Here is a 16,598-nt window from a genome sequence, read left to right as displayed (position 1 = left end):
ATTTGCCACATCCCACTAAGCAAATCCAACCAGGGCAAGAGGTGGGCTCCATCAAGACTGGACAGGCCCAAAGGCAAGATCAGCCTGAACTACTGTCTAAGAGCGCTGACGTCAACAAAGAAAAAAATTGAAAAAAAATTCTTTAAAAAATACAAAAGAATTCTTTTTTCTTTTTTTTTAAAAATACCTTGCAATTTTTTGTAGGACCTGATTTTTCTCAATTTACACTCCCTTTTGTTTTTAATCGCATTTAATCAATTTTTTGTCATTTCTATGTAAATAGTCCCTGAGGTTTGCGAAACTATCAGATTGCGTCCTTTATTTATTTATTTATTTATTTGTCATTTATGGTCCTTAAGGTTAATAAGTATCCTCATAAATAGTCATTGCCGTCAGATTCTGTCAAAAAGTCTGTTAAGTTGATGATGTGGCACATATATGGGTTCCACACAAGGTCTAAAATATCGGTGATATCGGAAATATCAGTAGTCTAAAAACACGAAAATTTCTATGGAAATATCGAGATATTATCAATATCGATAAAAATTAAATAAAAACCACGGAAATTGTAAGAAAAACTTGAAAATTTTTATTGAAACTTTGGAGGATGCTTATTTAGTCAATTATCTATTAGTTTATCACAAAAAATTGGAAGGAAATGCATTGCATGATGGATTTAACTAATTTAAGTTGATTATATAGCGAGCTGACAAACACTGTGAGTGTAGAAAATATGTAGTAATTAATGAAAGAAGATTAAACACACCACAATCATTTATACATAATGATTTACTACAATATTTTACATTTTATACATTGCATGGTAAGATACATAAGTGACTTAGTATCACATAGAGTTCCTATGAGGTTCAAATTTTTCACTATCTTCATCATCTCTATGTATAGAGAAAGTGTATTGTGAAGAGTAGTCATCAAATGATAAATTCCCAAAATAGTTTTGCATGTAATTGTTAACATGTCACCCATATGGATCCGAGATTGGTTGACATTGTCCATGAGCAAAATCATTTGAAGATTGAGTCTCAGATTCTTTCCATGAGTTGCTCAATTCTTTTCCAAAAGGAATGGGATATGAAGGGTAGGGAAATGGTTGGTTATGAGTATAATCATAGTTACTACTTCCCACTCCAACTGAGTCCGAAGTTATAGATAACGAATCAGTTCAGAATGGCCCCCATTTTTATACAAATTAAGAAGAAATTGGTTTCAAGATTCTCATTTTTATACGTCCCAAAAAGAAAAAAATTAATGATATACATGTGTGAACTTTGTCAAAGTAAGAAATGTAAGGTCCATCATTCCTTGCCTGTCCATGTCTCAATATTCAGAAGAAAAAAGAACTTACTACTTGGACACCACAATACAAAGCAAACAAAGGATGACTAATTTTACAAGAGGAAACACCTTGAATCCCCTTTGTGTGTTTTTCCCTTTTTTTTTTCATTACATCGATATTTTCGATATTTTTGCGATATTATTTTGATATTTAAGCGATATTATAGCGATATTGTAACAAAATATTGCTGAAGTGTAAGCGAAATTATCAACGTAGATATTTTTCGATATTATCGTCGATATTCTCGATAGTTATACGATATGTGCATGGATACGTTTCGAAATATCCATGATTTGAAAAAACGATAATATCCTCGATATTTCGTCGATATTATCGATATTTTAGACTATGGTTCCACATATCCAATAATATGACGCCACGTGGATTAAATAAAATAGACATTTGAAACTTATAAAAAAATTTAAAAAAACTTAAAAGAAAAGAAAACATATTAAAAACAAAAACAAAAACAAAAACAAAATCACCATCATCTTCTCCATCGCACTAAACTCCAACCCCCACTATTCTCCCTTCCCCCTTTTTCTCCTCCCTCCCACATCTCCTCTTTCTCTCCCTCTCTCGTCTCCAACAGCCGCACTTATCCTCACCTACCCTCCGCACCACTGCCCCGCCCTCCTCCTTTTCTCTACCTTTTTGTCTCTCTTCCATGATCTCTTTATTTGACAGCAACCAACCTAAACTCCACCCTCCTCCCCTCCAAGAAAACCCAGACAACCACTAAGCCCACCTAACCCACTCATTTGGCCTTCACTAACCACCATCCAATTTTGGTATTTGGTGGTGGAGATTAGACGGGCAGTGGGTGAGGTTCCTAGCATATCAAGGTTTGGGTTGGCTATTGATTTGGGATAGTAGGTTGGGACATGGAGGAGGCTGGATATTAGGGGGTGGGGGGTTTGGACGAAGGATGTGGGGGTTTGGTGCAATTGAGGAGGTGGTGATTTTTTATTTATTTATTTATTTTTATTTTGGTTTATAATTTTTAAATTTTTTTTTAATGGTTTATAATTTGAAATTATTTTTAAAAATGTATTTTTTATTTAGTCCACGTGGCATCATATTATTGGATATGTGGGACCCACATATGTGCCACATCATCAACTTAATAGACTTTTTGATGGAATCTAACGGCAATGACTATTTGTGAGGACACTTATTAACCTTAAGCACCATAAATGACAAAAACAAAAAAAAAACAAAATAAAGGATGCAATCTGATAATTTCGCAAACCTCAGGGACGTTTTGTGATAATAAGCCTTTAATAATTTTTTTCCTTTCATCAAGTAAGAAGTAAGGCTAAAAACCAAAAATCCATTAGCATTCCCAATATATTGCCCTTGCAACTCCCCCTCTCCCTCCCTCTTCTCTGCCTCCTCTCTCTCTCTCTCTCTCTCTCTCTTATTTAATTATTTTTTCATAAAAAAATCATTTGTCAAAATTAAATAATTTTCTATTAGAGTTGATGACTTAGATGAATACACCAGTGGTTTGGAAATTAGCTAACTAAGGTAAAAAGTAATTAATCAATCCAAAAAAGAAAAAAAGAAGTAATGGTATATTAATTGGCATATGTGGACAATGGGATTAATCAATCCAATAGAAGACAAGGTATTGAAAATATCGGTAGTCCAAAAACACGAAAATTTTGATGAAAATATCGGGATATTATCGATATCGATAAAAATTGAATAAAAACCACATAAATTGTAAGAAAAACTTGGAAATTTTTATCGAAACTTTGGAGGATGTTTATTCAATCAATTATCTATCACAAAAAAATGGAAGGAAATGCATTCTATGATGGGTTAACTTATCTAAGTTAATTATAACGAGTTGACAAACATTGTGAGTGTAGAAAATATGTAGTAATAAAAGAAAATTAAACACACCATAATCATTTATATATAATGATTTACCACAATATTTTACACTTTATACATTGCATGGTAAGTAAGATACATGAGTGACTAGTACCACACAGAGTTCTTATGAGGTTCAAAATTTTCACTATCTTCATCATCTCTATGTGTAGAGTAAGTGTATTGTGAAGGGTAGTCATCAAATGATAAACAAATAGTTTTGCATGTAATTGTTCAAAACAAAACAATATAAATATACATATTTTAGCATATTATAATAAAAACATAAGCAACATGATTGTTAATGCGTTGGAGGAGTGAAATGGCAAGGGTTTGAATCCCCTTATGCGTGTGCTTTATGTTTTTTTTTTCTTTTCATTTTTTTCCATTACATCGATATTTTTGATATTATAGTGATATTTTGACAAAATATTGCTGAAGTGTGAGCGAAATTATCAACATCGATATTTTCCGACATTATCGATATTTATATGATATGTGTATGGGTACGTTCTGAAATATCCGTGACCCGAAAAAATAATAATATACTCAATATTTTGTTGATATTATCAATATTTTAGACTATGCTTATAGGTGACCAGAGCTTGTTTTGTTGTATGCTTAATTAATTTACGTGGGATATAAATTTTGAAATGATAATCGATTTGGGGAGAAATGGTGAGAGGGATAGAGCAGTGAGATAGAGAGAGTGTGTGAGAGAGATATAAATTGAGGGAGATGGAGAGAAGAGCGCAAGGAGGAAGATAAATAGGAGGGAGATTGAGAGAGGAGAGCAGGTGAGGAAAAAAGAAAGAAGAAGAAATGGAGGAAGAGATGGGTGGTGGCTGCGGTTGGGTGGGGACGGTGGCAAGAAGAGGTGAGAAACGTGTTGGCTTGGGCACAATAAATGAGGGGTTGGGTTTTTTTTTCTTTTTTATTTTGATTTTGAAAAATGAAGTAAAAAGAAGAAGAAATAATATTAAAGTGATGCATGATAAGGGTAGAATAAGAAAGACAAAGAAATAAAAAGAAATAAAATTGATTAAAAAGTATTAAAAAAACAAAAAGGAGTGTAAGTGGAAAAAAGATGAGTGAGAAAATCAGCTCCCCTTTTTTTATTTATTAATCTCATACATACAAATAAAACCAGCCTATTGGCACATGCTCACGCATATGCCAATTTGTTTTATTTTTTATTTTATTTTAGAATTAAGAAAAGATAACATAGGTAGTTATGTTCTATAAAAGTATGACTTATTATCTGATTTTGTTTTTATTTTTATTTTTTAATATGAAAAAAATGTGAATTTACCATATTATTCTCATTTAATTAATAATTTCAATTCTTAATGTTATTATATGGTATTTTGAATGTTTCACCATTCTCTGCTTTTTGCTTTATATATATATATAGATTAATCTCATATGAATAATAATAGCTGTTGAGTTGCCATGTCAATGAATGAAAAAAAAAAAAGTTAAGGCATATACCATTCACTTAAACAGTAACCACACTTACTTGCCTTTGCTCTCTTTGAGGTTTTGTAGAGAATACGGTACTAACCTCCGAACCAGAAAGTCCAAGACCACTATGAGTTAGTGCAAGCACTTAACCACAAGGGCAGGTAGAAGGCTAGTTAGTTGTCTTTGCCTTTTGCCATGTATTTTGCCTTTTGCGATGGCTAAGGGGTGGAATTTTGAAAAATAAAAATAAAATGGCTAAGGAGTGGAAAAGTGTGAAATCACGTGGGGAGGGCGTCACGTGCACCAACATGCCTCTCATCACCACGTGGCCCCATTATTGCACTCGTGCGTGTCACTTTGGTCTCTCCCTAACCAGACACGCATTTCTCTCAATCATTGGATACTCTCTCTCGTTTTCTTTATTTGCAAGCTCATTTATACCCACGCGCTCATCCAGCAGTATCATCCACACGCTTGTCTCATCAACAACTTATGATCCATATCCCAATTTTCATATTAATAATTTAGTAAACCAAGTTGGGCATGAAATTTTTAAGCATTATGATTAGCACATGAGGGTTTTGGTCGGCCATGATTAAGATCTTCCCACGTGTGTGTTAGCTGTCACACGTGTGCATCCTCCAATTATGGATTGCACTACCAACCCGACAAATCCATGCACGACCCATGTAGTGTATGATCTCTTCTTTTGTCTTTGTTTTTCATTCGATTTTTTGTTGTTTTGTTTCTTCTTTTTTAATTTTGTTTGTCCCAAGTAATTAAGATGCTACTTATTTAACATATTAATTAAATAAAGCATCGATCTCTAGATGTTGATGTTAATCATCATAGGACCGACATGTCATGCCATTCGCATTTTTAGCTATTTTATTCAAGTTCATGTGGATGTTGAATCTATAACATGCCTTATAACTTTATTGAAATTTATGTTAAAGAAAGTTCTTTTTTAAATTCTACTGGTTATCGTGATTAAATGTTTCTTTTAGTTGTACAAGATCAACTAACGTTTATTAGTTTAATGGCATTCCTTTTTAATATTGAAAGAAATTTTAAGTTCGAATTCCTCGCTTCTCATATCACAACACACATCCTATCCCGTATAGTACTCATCTTTTGTATTGCTCTCCCACAACTCCATTTTTACATAATATTGAACAAGATTTCTGTCAAAACTACACTTTAATCAGATTCTTGCATGCCCCTTTATTTCTATTTTCTAAAATACTCTCCCAAAGAGTACAATGTAAGCAAGCATATTGGGTGGAAAAAGTAGAATTTGTAGGAGGATATTGAGGCATGAGGTGCAAGAAAATAGAAATAAAGGGGCATACGAAAAATGCAAGGAACAAAGCTCCAGCAAGATACACGTGTGCATGTGGGATCACATGCATTGCTACTCAAAATCCAGCTATATATAATACCACAATGATAGGGTGGGGTGATCATTGCACGTGTGGTAGTGTTGGATTTTAAGAATTTGGATGTTGGAGTTATGTTATTCAAGTCTTTATGTAACACATAATCATAGTACTCCCCAAAAAAAGGGCAGTCATCATGTTGAATTATTATTGGTATTTTGAAAAAGTTATTCTGCACTTATTTGTTATAAAAATATATATAAAAGAGAAATTCGATGAACTTTTAGAATGTAAATAACAGCTCTCAAAAGAAAATTATTGAATATTTGGCTTCAAAGTCTTATATTCAAAATTTTGTATAATCTCTTTCATTCAATCACATACCAATGATCATGTTGCCTATATATACATATTAAGGGATGAAATAGTAAAAGCATAATATTTTCAATTAAATAATAAACAATAAAAATCTTACAAATTAAAACAACCAATGTATGCCACTAGGGTTTAGCCCAATCAAAAAGAGCCTTAACTTACAAATTCAATGGGATTCGGATCCTCTGCTTTGATTTTCTCTGTTATGATCTGCTATATTTTTGTTCTTCATACGCCACCTCGTTAAAATTTAATATAACGGATTTAAAAGTTGACATATCATCTTAAAACAAAAACTCAATTTACTCCTAATTAAAAAAGAATAAAAACGCCTAACACCCAACTAATAGTAGTTAACGTCCAACTTTTTTTTTCTTCTTCTCCTTATTCACGTTCTGTTCTGTTTTTTTTTTTCCTCCTTCTTATTCAATTTCTCTTTATGTTCTTTTTTTTTTCTTTCTCTTTATGTTATTTTCTCCTTTTTTTCTCTCCTTGCATAAACCATCATGCCATCATCTAGCTAACTAGAGTGCTAAAGAGAAAAGAAAAGAAAGGATGTAGGAAATAGAATCGAAGAAGTATTTATAATCTCCATTAAAAAGAAAAAAAGGTTTATAATCTTCCCATCAAATAAATGACAAACATAAATTTACACATCAATAATAAAAGAAAGAACAAATTCTTCTAAGTGGAATCCCAGATTCTTCTGTCAAATCTACTTCAATAGCTTGTGAAGCAGATATTCTTCTATGAGACGGTAACATATGAGTGCATTCTTGTCTTACAAGAGGATGATTGTGGTTTTCCATAAAATGGCTAACCCAATACTTACCATTAGATTTATTCAACTTAATGCTCATTTTAGCATTACAACCCGTACTTGTTTCTGCCCGAGAACTTTTAGTTAACTAATCTCGCTTATCTTTCAGTCGAAAACCCTTTTTGCAACAAACAAATACTCTTGAAATTATTTGACCAGTATTCTTATTCTTGTTATGTGAATCTCTTCTAATACTGCATCCTACTCTTCGCCCATACTCATTATAAAACTCATATGCAGCTTGTTCTGAAAGAAATTCCATATCACATATGGGCTTATAATCTAAATTATCTTCACATATTGTAGCCACTGAATCTTTCATTCTCAATCTATAAAATAAATATAATAATGTTAATATATTATACAATGATAATAGTCAAATTTATATTTACAAATTAAAAATGAAGGGTGGAGGTAGATATACCAAAACATTAATTGAAATCCAATTCAAAGCTCCACACACAGAAAACCAATTAGATAGTCTCAATGGGAAAGAGGGAAATTTTGAATTGTTGCAGACATAGGAACCAAAAAAGAAAAGGAAAAAGAAAGAAGCAAAGCATGCAGCAAGGACCAATAAATGAAAGCATATGTAGCATGAACCAATAAATAAGAGTATGTATCAGGGATAAAAGAAAACGAATAGCATGCCAAATAATCCTGCTTACTTTATGAGATCCAGTTCACATTTCACGTCTTCACAGGCCAAAGCTAAGGTAATATGAATATGAATGTAAATAAAGAGAAGAGGACATAACCTGAAGCAAGAAGGAGAAGAGGACAAAACCTGAAGCAAGAAGGAGAAAAAAAAAAGAAAAAAAAAGAGAGGAGAACAGATCAGGAAGAAGAAAGAAAAAAAGAGAGCTTTGGACGTTAAATATCCCATTAGTTGGGTGATAGGATTTTTTTTATTCTTTTTTAATTAGGAGTAAATTGAGTTTTTGTTTTAGGATGATGTGTTAACTTTTAAATCCGTTAGATTAAATTTTAATGAGGTGGCGTATAGAGAACAAAAGTATAGCAAATCATGGCAGAGAAAATCAGAGCAGAGGATCCGGATCCCATTTGCTCTGATTTTCTCTGTCATGATCTGTTTTACTTTTGTTCTCCATATGCCACATCATTAAAATTTAATCTAAAGGATATAAATTGGACACATTGACTGTAAAGTAAAAATCTAATTTATTCATAATTAAAAATAATTAAAAATCATAACTTGACTAACACCTAAACTTAACGTCTCTGGAAGTTTTTTTTTTCTTTTTTTCCTTCTTCCTCCTCTACACGTGTGCATCGCTCATCAATCTTTTCTTTCTCCAATCTTATAACACAAAAACATTCTTACCAAGAAGAGTATGAACATAACAAGAATCCTATGACACATCGAATAAAAAACTAGCTCCAAGGGCATAGGAAATTAAATCATTAAGTTTACCCAAATAATAGAAAACCTAGAGTGAAAAAGAACATAAGTCATGTAAAGAAAATATAGAAGTAAACTCTAAGTTTTCAAAGAAAAAACAAGGAATTTATGCCCACAAATTTTGAAGAGAGACAATTCCACTTTTTGTTTGCGAGGTTTTGTTTTTGTTCCTCATTCAAATGCCATGTTTGGCTATTGAGAAATTCCGGAAGAGAAACTAAAGTTTGGAATTTGAATCTCATCTGGTTTGGGGTTGTGATTTCTCAGCCACGAAATGGAGCATGTGCTACCGATAATTGTACATTTGAGAGAAGTTAATGGCATTGAGTACAGTCATCATATCCCACATCACCTAATTTGTTGAATTATTTAGCATTTGCCAGTTGTGTAACTTGGAACAATGTTTTGAAAGGCGGGGCGTTGATGTGAGGCGTTTTAGTCATGTTATATGAGGCGTACGCCTTGAAGCAGTGATGCGTATACCTTTTGAACATTAATTAACTAATTAATTAATTTTAAAATTTATAAATAATACAATATAATTAAATTGTACAACTAATTCTTATTCAACCATAACAAATTTTCTTTTTCTATATATAAGTCTATGTGTGGAAATTATTGTTGTACTATACAATATATACAGTCCCAATCTCTTGGACCACAGGAGTCCAAGAGATTGTGGTCACTCACCGTTGGATATTAATCCAATGATTCAAAAAAGTTTCTTAAAAGGAGTGCAAGAGTGAGTGAACCGTTGAATTTACATCCAACGGTGAGTGACCACAAATCTCTTGGATCCCTACAGTCCAAGAGATCAGGACTGACAATATATATATATATATATATATATATCAGTCCCGATCTCTTGGACCACAGGAGCCCAAGAGATTGTGGTCACCCACCGTTGGATATTAATCCAATGGTTCAAAAAAGTTTTTTAAAAGGAGTGCAAGAGTGAGTGAACCGTTGAATTTACATCCAACGGTGAGTGACCACAAATCTCTTTGACTACAGAGGTCCAAGAGATCAGGACTGATATATATATATATAAATAAAGGTCCATGTGTTAATATATTAACAAAAAAGGTAATTCTTATTGAGTACACAGCGCCCTGCTCCAACTACAGGCAAGAAATTCAAGTAGAATCTACAATTGGGAAAATATATAGAATACACAGCGTGTACTAACTTAAAATATTAATTAATTAGAAAAAACGCAATAAAAAAAACTGAACGTGCGTTTCATTTAAGTAATCTCAGTTTTAAAAGGGGCTGAAAGTGAAACGACGTCGATTCATACAACCCTAAAAAAATTCACACGAACTCTTCTTCTTCCTCACGCACTCTTCTTCTTTCTCGCGCCGCTTGGAGAATACGCAAGTGTTCAGGGTTGCAGCGCCTCATCAGCCTGGCCACGCCTTGCAGAGCCTTCTCATGCCTTCCCACGCCTCACTGCGCTAAACGTGCAACTTGCGAAACAGCAGACCGCCTCAGGATATTTCCTGCCCCCTCGCTCCGACGCGCGCGAAGATGTGCCTTTGAAAACACTGATTTGGAATGAATTGATGCGAGTTAAAGTTAAAAAGGTATTAGTTTGCTCCTGTTGTTTCTGAGTTTGCAAGACAGCCCAAGCTATTTTTTTTTCCTTTCAATAATATGTGTATGTGTTTAACTTGCACCGATTTCAACAGAGATGAGCGATAAGATTTTGGGGGTGGGGGCAGCCGTGCAGAGGAGGAAGAAGGGAAAAAAAAAAAAAAAAAAAACTTCCAGAGGCTTTAAGTTTAGGTGTTAGTCAAGTTAGGGTTTTTTAATCATTTTTAATTAAGAGTAAATTGGGTTTTTATTTTACAGTTAGATGTGTCTAATTTATAGCCCTTAACTTAAATTTTAATGAGATTGCATACGGATAACAAAAGTAAGAGAAAATCTGGACAGAGAATCCGGATCAGTGTGAGAAACCCCTCTCATTTTAGATTAGATTATCATTTGTATTAAAAGAAAAAAAACGTACAGTTACTCGATATTTATCTTAATTTCTTTTCTCTGAATTTATGAAAACCATAAAAGTCCATTTTAGAATAATAAATTATAAAAATTCAAGTTTTTAAAATGAAATAATTTAAAAAAGAGAGAATGCTGAACCTGGACCTGGATCCATTATAAATGGGCCCAAACCTCCACTTAAAGCCCAAACTACACACTAGCCTCTATGAAACCTTAAACCCCCAAAACCCACGGCTTCTCAGACTTCTCTGCCTCTCCCTCAAACCGTCGCCGTATTTCTTCACCGTCTTTCTTATTCTTTCACCTTTGAAAGGTTAGGGTTTCTTTCTCCCTCTCCGTTGCATTTGTTTGGTTTCTTAGCTGAGACAAGGAAAATTCGTTAACTTTAGAATTTAGGATTTCTGAATTGGTTGCGTATTTGAAATGAGATTGTATGTCCCATTAAAGCTAAAACTTTTGTGGAAGTAATTATATGAATACCCAAAATTTATAAGAATTGGTTGCTTAAATATTTGGGTTTTGGAACTTGTAGGGGTTCAGAAGTCAGAAAATGGGGGTACCTTCAAAGCAGAAGAGAAAGGCTCGTGACAGTGACAGTGAGTTTGAGGATGATGACGATTTAAACAGTGACGAGCTAATGGTTAGTTTGTATCTATATTCTTTTATTGGGTTTTGGTAATCATTCAGTTTTATTTTTGTGGTTATGTTTGTAATTGATGATTGTTATGTAGATGGAGCAAGAAGAGGATGACTTTGATGATGATCAGGAGGAGGAAGAAGAATCAGAAGATGAAGAGAATGAAGAAGAATCAGAAGATGAAGAGGATGAAGAAGAGGGGGAGGAGGAAGAGGAAAATGGTGATGGGCAAGATGATAATAAAGATGCTGAGATAGAAGAACTTGAGAAAGAATACATGAGTCTTCGTGATCAGGAGCAGTAAGTGACTTCTGTTGATAAGCATTTTATTTTGTTTTTACTTTTTAAGTTTGTTATGCTTAATTAGAAATACGACATACTATATTGGTATGTGTGAGTGTATGCTACTGTTGATTACATTGATGTTCTGTCTCAAATTTCAAACCATTGTAACGCTATAATATTGCATAAAGTTGCATTTTCATGTAGCACCTAAATAATATGAAAGTTGGGGAAATATCAGTATCATAATGAGGAAATTTATTATTATGCTGAAGAAGTCACTAAATAAATTACGTAGTTTGTGACCGTATCTATAGAAATTGAATACTGGTGCCATGTGCATAGTAGCTCTAGGCTAAGTTTCAGTAATTATTTAATTTTGTTATTGAAAAAGGACAAACCAACAGGAACATGCATACATAAGAAAATTCTAGTGAAAAATGGTATGTAGTCATGTATCTGGGTTAAATTCAGTTGTATGTGTATGTAATTTGTCGGTTTTTGATAAATAACAGAAGAACATACATACTTCAGCTGACATATGAAGTTAATTTTGTCCCTCGTTTTTTTTTCTTTCGTTCCATGCAGAGATATTTTAAAGAATCTAAAGCGTCACAAGGATGAAGATCTTCTTAAAGGTCAAGCAGTGAAGAACCAAAAGGTGTGTTTGCAAATAATGGCTCTTATGATTTCCACAAAATATGTTTTATTCGTCAATGTGAAATTATTGTTCCTTATTTAATACTTCTTTTTATGTGTCACCTTAAAGTTGACAAAAGGATTTATATAGTGAATTATAATATGATTGTTTTTCATTCTTACCCTTGGTTCTATGTTGTTGTTTTCCTTTTTTTGTCTGAAGGCTCTTTGGGACAAGACTCTTGAGTTCCGATTCTTGCTTCAGAAAGCGTTCTCAAGTTCAAATAGATTACCACAGGTCTGTTTCAGCAGCTTTCCTTTTCCTGCTTTACTAGCTTTTTGTCATGTTAACTATTATGTTCATACATGAGAGGTTATCTGCAGGAGCCAGTTAGGTCTTTATTTTGTGATTCACATGAGGGTGTCAATGCAGCATATTCGGATCTAGTTAACGCATCAAAAAGAACTTTGGATTCTCTAGTGGAACTAGAAGAGGTATGGCCGTCATACAAAATTATAATGTCTACCTGGTATTACTTGGTCTATGGTTACCTTCGTAGCTTGTAGTAATATGATAAGTAATTTATGTATTATTATTGTTTGCTAATATTGCCATCTGTGTATACTAACATCACTTACAACATGCTACTTTTCTTGTTACAGGCTTTACTTGAAAAGAACCCATCCATTGTTCAAGCAACAGATAGTATGTACAAACCACATTCATCATACTATTGTTTGTATTTTGTAATGCAAATTGACCCTCTGTCATTATCGTTCATTAACTATCATTTTCTGCATGATAAGAATTGCCAATATGCGAAAGGTTTTGCTATGCTTGGTGTTTTCTGTTTTCTGTGTTTAAAGTTTTTAATAGGCATTTTGTTCCTTGTTAAGAGTGTGTAACTTATAAACATACAATTAGCTAAGATACTTAGGTCTTTTAAATCGAAATTTAAGGAAATACTTGAAGTTTCCTTCCTTCCATATGATTATGGGGTTCTACTGAATTGGAGTGACGTTTGTGCTGAGTTCTGATCGAGTTCGAGTCAGTCCAGTAGCTGATGTTTTAGAGCCTATTAGGTGTGAAATTCAGAGTGCTCCTGTTGGTGTGATAAAATAGCTATCCTTAACAAAAATTTAGACACTTGGTGATTTTTATTATAGCCTTAAGGGTAACATCAATTTAGTCACCACTCCAGACTCCAGAGGTAGGTATTTGTTACAGTGGTCAAAAGCATAATATAGGCATAGAAACCAAACCAGATTGGGCCCTGTTTTGGTTCATTTGAGGGTAGACAAAGATCTGCCCAAATTTTAAATCTGGCTTAAAAAGTCAGCCCAAAATCCTTCCAGCTATGTCATATAAAGCTTAGTCAGATTAAGCTGACAAACCCAGCTTTTGGGCTACCTTAGTCTAATTGACTGTCCTAGTTTGTACTATTTTCACTTTCATTAACTTCATACTGCATGTATACGTTTATTGCTTGTCCTAATATGTTTCCTGTTCTTAAGGTAAATCTGCACGGTCAAAGCATTCAGAATCATCTAATAACATTGATGCTGATGGTGATGAGGACTGGTCACGGATTTCTCAGTTGCTTTCAAGGTACTTGAATCATATTCTAGATAATTTGAGAAGAAGGATCATACTCCACATATGCTCTTGTTGTATTGATCTCTATCTATCTTGTGTGAAACTGAATGTATTAAATTTTAGTTCATGCAATACCAGGCTGATCCATTTAGAGCAGCAAAAAGAAACTTGAAATAGTGTTCCCTGTTTTCTTTTGGAATTTCTATTAAATGGTAGATTCAAGTATCTTAGTATTTTTTCTCTAACTAGATCATTTTTTATTAGGTAGTTGACAGTTAATACCTCATGATATTATGTTATAAAGCTTCTTGTAACTGTTACAGATGAGATGTACCAGACAATAATAGCATTTAAAGTCGGTTGATATTTTAAATTCAACTTATGTAAGTGGAGTAAATTAGTATGTTTGCTAAAGGGGCCGGCAAAGGACCATGAAATTATTTATCTTTCTTAAAAATTCTACAGCGACATGTATATATGCCGAGATGTAATTATACTCGTGGAAAGTTCTACCATAAAAACTCCTATATTTGCAGTAATGCTGCGACAACTTTCCTCATGATTTATGGCGTTTTGTTCTACTATGTCCAACATTTCATTGTTGTGAGCAAATTTTTTTTTAATGAATTAATTCTATACTGGTAACTTGGTCTAACTGAGGCCTTTCGTGTTGTATCTTTTAGCATAGCTACTTTTAGAAACAAATCAATAGACAAATGGCAGAGGAAGACACAAGTGACCACAGGTGCTGCTGCTATTAAAAGCAAGCTGCATGCTTTTAATCAGGTTTGACCCCATGATTGAACTTATAATCAAGCTCCGACCTTTGAGTGGACTTATACCCGTGCTTTGCCACAGATTCGACATCAATGAATTTTCCTTTCCAATTGTAGAATATCAGTGAACAAGTTGCTTCTTATATGAGAGATCCAAGCAGAATGGTTAAGCAGATGCAGATGAGGAGATCAGCAATTGGTGTATTTGGCACTGTAAGATATTAAATCTTCCCTGTAAATTGAAAATATTGAAAATGTCACAGTGCCCAAGGTTGCATGGGCATGATCAGACAGAATTTTCATTTATAACATCATAAGAAGATATGTTTTTCTTAATTTTGTACATCTACTAATTAATACCTGACAGATGGATGGGCAGGTTTCTGACAGGGAGAATACTCCAAAGGGAGAGGTAATCCTACTCTTCTGCATATAATTGGGTTCACTAATGCTATGCCAATTTGAGGACCCATGTGTAGATTACATCGCACTTTAATGTCCCAGGGATTTTAAAAGTTTTCCCATGTCGCAATGGGGTAAAATCCCATTCTCTACGATGGATGCCAGTTTATAAAGCAAAAATCATGTTCGAACAATTTTTGGGTCATTTGTGGTGTCTACTTCAATATTCTTCGCATGGCTCCGTATGAGTTTGTTCCTTTGCTTTAGGCTAATGAACCATGCCACCTGTGTGTGAGGGCTATGGGTTTTTTAATACTCATCATGCTTCATTAGCTTTAATTATATCCTTTAATTAATATTTTGCTTTATTTGCCACTTTGATGTGCTTGTGAGGTTTGCCTAAATTTCCTCGATATTTCATGAAAGTTATGTTTCTATTTAAAAAACTTTATTAATTTTATTCCTGTACTCTGATAGGAGACACAATGTGATGCTGGTGCACAAGCTGATGGCGACCCTGAACTTTTGGATGACTCCGAGTTTTACCAGCAATTATTGAAAGAATTTTTTGAGACAATTGACCCAGCATCTTCTGGTAAACTATTGGGGCATCTCATACTTCATACATGATTCTTTTAAATGTCTGCTTATATGGCTATAGCCAATCTTAAGAGTTCATGTAGTTCAAAAACAACAAATGCATTCAAATTGCTTTGAAAAACTCTTGCATTTTCAATTGTTTATCATTGTATCTCCCAAAGTGGTCAAAGTCAATGTCACTGTATTCTCTCCGTTATGTTGGGCTTGGAGCTTAGTTGATCGTCAACTCTATTAATCAAGTTGCTATAACTTTCAAAATGGAGTGCTCTGGCGTAGCTGTTCTAGTTATTAATCAACCTATATTGCCAGCGTATTGTTAATGAGTCTGATTTTCCACTATTTGGTTATCTACAGAGACAGCCTTTTATTCTCTGAAAAAGTTGCAGACTAAGAAGAGGAAGATTGTGGATAGACGAGCCTCTAAGAGTCGTAAGATAAGGTATCAGTATAGGTTAATTCTTTGGTTCCCAATGTGGAACTGCTATGATTTTGTTTTGGAAATTATCTTGGAGAATCTGTTGAGTATATTAGGCGAGAACTAATGTTGAAGGCTCCTGCATTAATAAATATATGCTTTTGCAGGTATAATGTTCACGAGAAGATCGTAAATTTCATGGCTCCAGAGCCTATGACCCTTCCAACTTTGGTTCCTGACCTCAATAATTTGTTTGGGTTGAAGAACCAGAAACGAGCTTCTGTAGTATAGTGGTGATGCATGGCTGAGGCGGCTGTATTGGCCTTTGGGTTTAGGCTCTGAAATTTTGTCTGTTGTTATTTAATTGATTTGGTATAATGTAATATACTATGTTGTCCTGTTATTTCTGTGATCCATACGAATTTTTGCAATGTCATCCTTGTCTCTAAAAGCATATCTTTGTTATAAGAAAAGTGAATGTTCTTGATTAAACATATGTACTGAGATTAGCTTGAGATTTTGGTTCTTGATAAGTATAACTTTG

General features: G+C 33.7%; 1 protein-coding gene across 4 annotated transcripts; it reads left to right on the top strand.

Moving 5' to 3' along the window:
- Nucleotides 9,954-16,541, top strand: LOC18769764 (protein AATF). 4 transcript variants are annotated; one of them, XM_020557474.1, is made up of 14 exons: nt 9,954-10,285; nt 11,239-11,346; nt 11,438-11,643; nt 12,214-12,286; nt 12,488-12,562; nt 12,649-12,759; nt 12,928-12,970; nt 13,780-13,873; nt 14,545-14,647; nt 14,755-14,850; nt 15,017-15,049; nt 15,517-15,634; nt 15,994-16,078; nt 16,222-16,541. In XM_020557474.1, the coding sequence occupies exons 1-14, from the start codon at nt 10,265-10,267 to the stop codon at nt 16,343-16,345; spliced, it is 1,290 nt and encodes a 429-aa protein (XP_020413063.1). In that variant the 5' UTR covers nt 9,954-10,264; the 3' UTR covers nt 16,346-16,541. The 4 variants fall into 4 exon arrangements, with proteins under 4 accessions (XP_020413063.1, XP_020413065.1, XP_020413062.1 ...); XM_020557476.1 differs by having other exon boundaries at nt 9,957-10,229; nt 15,005-15,049; XM_020557473.1 differs by having other exon boundaries at nt 9,957-10,285; nt 15,005-15,049.

This window comes from Prunus persica, chromosome G2 (assembly GCF_000346465.2).
Source record: "Prunus persica cultivar Lovell chromosome G2, Prunus_persica_NCBIv2, whole genome shotgun sequence".
Lineage (NCBI taxonomy): Eukaryota > Viridiplantae > Streptophyta > Magnoliopsida > Rosales > Rosaceae > Prunus > Prunus persica.
Note: the sequence above shows the minus strand (reverse complement) of the source record. Positions and strands in the feature narration are given on the sequence as shown.